Source organism: Octopus bimaculoides, chromosome 8, assembly GCF_046866305.1.
Source record: "Octopus bimaculoides isolate indiv1 chromosome 8, ASM4686630v1, whole genome shotgun sequence".
In the NCBI taxonomy this organism is placed as follows: Eukaryota; Metazoa; Mollusca; class Cephalopoda; order Octopoda; family Octopodidae; genus Octopus; species Octopus bimaculoides.
Window position 1 is genome coordinate 911,115 of NC_142935.1, and position 5,000 is coordinate 916,114.

A 5,000-nucleotide genomic window follows, 5' to 3' on the forward strand; every position below is an offset into this window, starting at 1 on the left:
TTCTGTCTGCTCTTTTACTTGTTTCAGTCATTTGACCGCGGCCATGCCGGAGCGCCGCCCTTTAGTCGAGCAAATCGACACCAGGACCCACTCCTTGCAAGCCCAGCACCTATTCCATCGGTCTCCCCCTGCAGAACCGCTAAGTTACAGGGCACGTAAACACACCAGCATTATTGTTAGAAATTCACATGCTAGAAATAACAGCCAAATCTCACAAAACTACGATGACATAATGAAAGAAACAAAAGAAAATATGTAATCAATCGACTCACCTTTCTGCAAAGATTTCCTGCCGTAATATGACAAAGTGAAATTAAAGTGTTCATTTAAGGAGATATTGAAGCAGTTTGCCCCAGAGGAAATAATAATAGATTTTTTTGAAAAAAAAAAAAATATATATATATATATGTATGTCTGTGTTTATATTTGTCCTTGCCTCACCGCTTGACAACCAGTGTTTGTGTGTTTACATCCCTGTAACATAGCAGTTCAATAAAAGAGACTGATAGAATAAGTACTACGCTTAAAAAAACAATAAATAAGTCCTGGTGTTGATTTGTTCAACTAAAATTCTTTAAGGCGGTGCTCCAGCATGGACTGCAGTCAAATGAGTGAAGCAAATGAAAGAATATGTTCCACCACCACCACTATCCCCTGATAAACGAAGACCACCACTCACCGTATCAGTTGACTTTGGGTCAAGACAAGACACTGTGGTCAGACAGTGATGGACACAGTCCAAAATTATGTCCACCCACGGCATGTTGACATAGGTAGGTGAACAGCTGGACACACCATACTTGAGACGGCACACTTCGTCAAACTGCTTCTCCACATGGTGTATATGGTGGCGCACCCTGGTGGAAGAGAAAAAAGAACATGAATGTGATTGAGGGTAGATATGGAGTCCTATGTGTGAGTGCACAGATTGCATTTCAATTGAATCTCCTGACTACAATGCCAGCTTCATATAACCAAGCTATCCTTCTCCCTGGAGACTAGCTTACGGTTTACCCCTTGTTTAGATAACTATTACTTCCAAAGTCCCCACAAGCTATGAAACATGTGTGACTTGGGTTTTTTCTACTCCATTCCCTAATTTTGGATGTTTATTCGCATTTCAAGCAACCCCCAACTGCTAACCATAAATTATAAAATAACCTTCAACAAAGCGTTAGTACGAAGCAGTGTTTTAGGTTTGAACAGAATTTAGGTTAGTTTGAAATATGTTTTGGTCACATGTTTCAACTGCTGCAGATATTGTGGAGAATAAATTTCTCTTATGATAAAAAAAAAGGTATGAAAAGAGGGGTTTGTTCCGTGTCACCCTCTTTCAGAAATCTCAGAGGTTTTGGAGACTGGATTTTCATCCGGTTGAGCGAAGGAGACCCAGATGAGCATGATCAAATTTTAACAAGCAAAATGCTGACAAACAACAACAACAGGATCAATTTATTTCTGGCCCTTACCTTGACACAAGATCCACTGCAGATTTTCCGGATGTTTCCAAAGTCACGGAACGGATGTAGTTCCAAACATCTTGCTCAGCCTGGGACCATTTCTCGCTGGTGTCATCACCGAAGGTGAACGGAGGAAGTGTGAGGGACCGTAAAGTGTCCCTTACAAACAGGAGATGTTCTGGAGAGTTCCAGTGAATAGGGGGCAGATCTGAAGGGGAGGAAGAAATGGGAGGAAAGGAAAAAAATTAAAACAGAAGTTTAAATGATAGTCATACAGGAGATTGAAGTAATAATAATAATAATAATAATAATAATAATAATAATAATAATAATAATAATAATAATAATGGTTTCAATTTTACCACAAAGTCAGCAATTTTGTGCCTGATCGGTTTCTATCAAACCAACCCACCCATGCCAGTATAGAAGGCAGACAGTAAATGATGATGATAATGATATATATATATATATATATAAATATATATACAGGGATTAGCATTGAGTTGCTTCTCCAACATACTGAAAATTTAGAAATAGCAGTCAAAGAACTACTGATTCTAAACGCACATGGAATAGATTTCTTTGAGGTGAGATGCCTGAACTCACTGGCCGATGAATTCGTAAGTGCCTTTCTTATCGTTGATTTTTGGTGTCGCATGGCCAAAAATTACCGTGAATTTTTTTAGAGACACTTTCAAATTTATCAGAATATTTGGGCTGAAGATTGGAATAGTGAAATTTTCATTCGCTTAACCATGAAACGATTCGTATCCAATTAACTAAAGACTTGTTTTGTTTACGCTTTTCCCTCCGGTTTTTTGTTCTATGTGTGCCATAAATATCGCCATCCGTTTAGAGAAAAATTTGTAGTTTAGAATCAGTAGTTCTTTGACTGCTATTTCTAAATTTTCAGTATGTTGGAGAAGCAACTCAATGCTAATCCCTGTATATTTATGATGATAAATGGTTTTACCGATAAAGGTTTTTTCATACTGAACTACTTGGCAAAATTGTTAATTATTAATTCTATTATTAATTGACGATTCCCTGCCCTTATTCTTGTATATATATATATATATATATATATATATATATATATATATATATATATATATATATATATATATATATATATATATATATACACACACACATACATACATATCATATATATATATATATTAGTTTATGTATATATCAATATTATCTCAGTTTAAAAAAAAACTTTTGATAATGTAAATATGTTAATAGTTACCAGAGGTAGCAAAATTACACTAGAAACCAAGATATCCACAAATAAACATATGAAAGCAAGCCAAATACGAAATGATGAGGTAACTTACGAGCTAAGATGCTACATGGTCAGTGACCGTTAGAACGTTTGTTTACATAGAGATATAAAGGGATCAATGATATTATTCCATGGGCTTTAGGAATAAGAACCCTTGTTTACATAGAGATATAAAGGGAGGAGGTTGTAAACGTGATGCTAAAGGTTTAAATTGAATGAATGATTGAAATGTGGGGAGGAAATTTGCTGAGTGAAAAAGATGGAGGAAGGGAGATAACTAAGGGAAACCTCAAATTAAACATATACTATATAAGGAAAACGAATTACATATTTATATGAAGTGAAGAAAGTGAATAAAAATAAAACATCATAGTCTATTATATGGATATTAATGTTAGTTAATGGTAATACAGGGTTCAGGATATTTATTGGAGAAGTAATCATGATAATAATATTCACGTTTACAAGAAGAATAGAAATACTTATTTGAAGTCACCGGAGGTACGATCAACAGCCTGTGTGGCATTACTAAGAAGAAATAACTTAGCTAACTGCAGAAGGGGAAAATAAAGCACAAAGTATTGAATGAGGCAGAAGTATATATCTATATATATATATATATATATATAAAATGTATAGTTTTAGGGAAAATAACCAAGTTTCAAGAACTCATCGATGAAAATCCACTATCACATATAGAAAAATTAACAATCAAAAGCACAATAAATGAATAGAATATAAAACAAAGTAAATATCATAAGATAAAGATAATAAAGATAATAAGATAAAGATAATATAATAATTATCTTTATCTTATGATGTTTGCTTTGTTTTATATTATACTCATTTATTGTGCTTTTAATTGTTAATTTTTCTATATGTGATGGTGGATTTTCATCGATGAGTTCTTGAAACTTGGTTCTTTTCCCTAAAACTATATATTTTATATATATTTTAATCTATAAAGCTCAATTTAATTTTGATTTTTTATAAATTGATTTTAATTGAGTTTTTACCTGTAATTTTGGATTTTGTCCCTAATATTATTATATATATATATATGTATACATACACATACACACATATATAAAAGACACAGGTTGTGTGCCATCAAAACTTACCGTTGTCGTGTGCCCCTTGTGCTGTGGCATCTACAAACTCCGTGATGGGCCAAGAGTAGCTGGTCAATACGGAGACGGTAACGCAGTCAATCAAGTGGTAAGCTCCATCCAAGGCTAAATACGAAGGATGGAGTTGTAGAAGTCAATGATGACATCTGGGGGCTGAGAGGGGAGAGAGAGAGAGAGAGAGAGAGAGAGAGAGAGAGAGAGAGAGAAAGAGAGAGAGAGAGAGAGAGAGAGAGAGAGAGAGAGAGGCTTTCGATGAGACATTCAGGACACACAAACGTTCAGAGAAAAACAGAAAGATGGATTTAGAGGTGAACTGGTTCACACATTAACATATAGACACACACAAGCAACTACACAGGTTACCAACACACACATACACACACAATCGAAAGGCCACATACATAGATATAGGCAAACACACACACATACAGAATAACACCTAAAGTCACACATACTTTCACAAACATAGATGCATATATACACACTGAGAGTTTCACACACACACACACACACAAATACATACAGACACATACAATCATACAGTCACACACATTTGCTTATACATTCACTCACACAATCACTCCCACGAACACACACACATACTATCACCCACATACACAGCCCTAAACATACCCAGTCATCCCCCCACACACACTGCCCTAATTAAAGAGTCCTTACCTCCTGCAGGTAACCCTCGGCAGAGCGCAGTCCCCTGTTATACAGTAAGGGACCATAAAACTGAGAAGCTAGGAAGTCCTCAATGAAATCCTTCAGGTATTTCTTCTCCAGATTTGGTTGACAGGGGCGGTGGGTGGCCAACCACCTGAGACAGTTGTGGAGAGCTGCAAAGGAACAGAGGAAGGCATGGTGTAGCTAGGACTACATTATCTAATGTATAGTAGTTAGTATTAGTGGCTATAATTGTTATTTGGCCTCAACTCAGTCATGTATGTTTCCAGCCTTCAAGAGAGAGACTTAGCTGCTCTTTCCAGCACCAGGTAGAAGGACACTGCTATGCCAGCTACCGACCATGTAGAGGCACACTTGATCACCAACACCGTCCCCTCCACACATCGTTACCATAACAATTTACCTGCTGTTGCCATGTTTCTTTGCATT

The 5,000-nt window shown here is 36.1% G+C and overlaps 2 protein-coding genes across 2 annotated transcripts in view; both read right to left on the minus strand.

Annotated features, from left to right (window-relative positions):
* Positions 1 to 411, minus strand: part of LOC149134293 (uncharacterized) — a 12,571-nt gene extending 12,160 nt beyond the window's left edge. The window contains exon 1 of the mRNA XM_089355982.1: positions 273 to 411. The gene's annotated coding sequence lies outside the window, so the exon portion shown is untranslated. The remainder of the gene's footprint in view (positions 1 to 272) is intronic.
* The window catches only part of LOC149134292 (uncharacterized), a 115,589-nt gene that overhangs the window by 104,542 nt on the left and 6,047 nt on the right, over positions 1 to 5,000 (minus strand). The window contains exons 6-9 of the mRNA XM_089355969.1: positions 4,560 to 4,723; positions 3,873 to 3,986; positions 1,470 to 1,668; positions 680 to 857 (exon numbers count right to left, since the gene is read on the minus strand). Coding sequence (XP_089212095.1) covers positions 680 to 763 — 84 coding nt within the window. The 5' untranslated portion in view covers positions 764 to 857; positions 1,470 to 1,668; positions 3,873 to 3,986; positions 4,560 to 4,723. The remainder of the gene's footprint in view (positions 1 to 679; positions 858 to 1,469; positions 1,669 to 3,872; positions 3,987 to 4,559; positions 4,724 to 5,000) is intronic.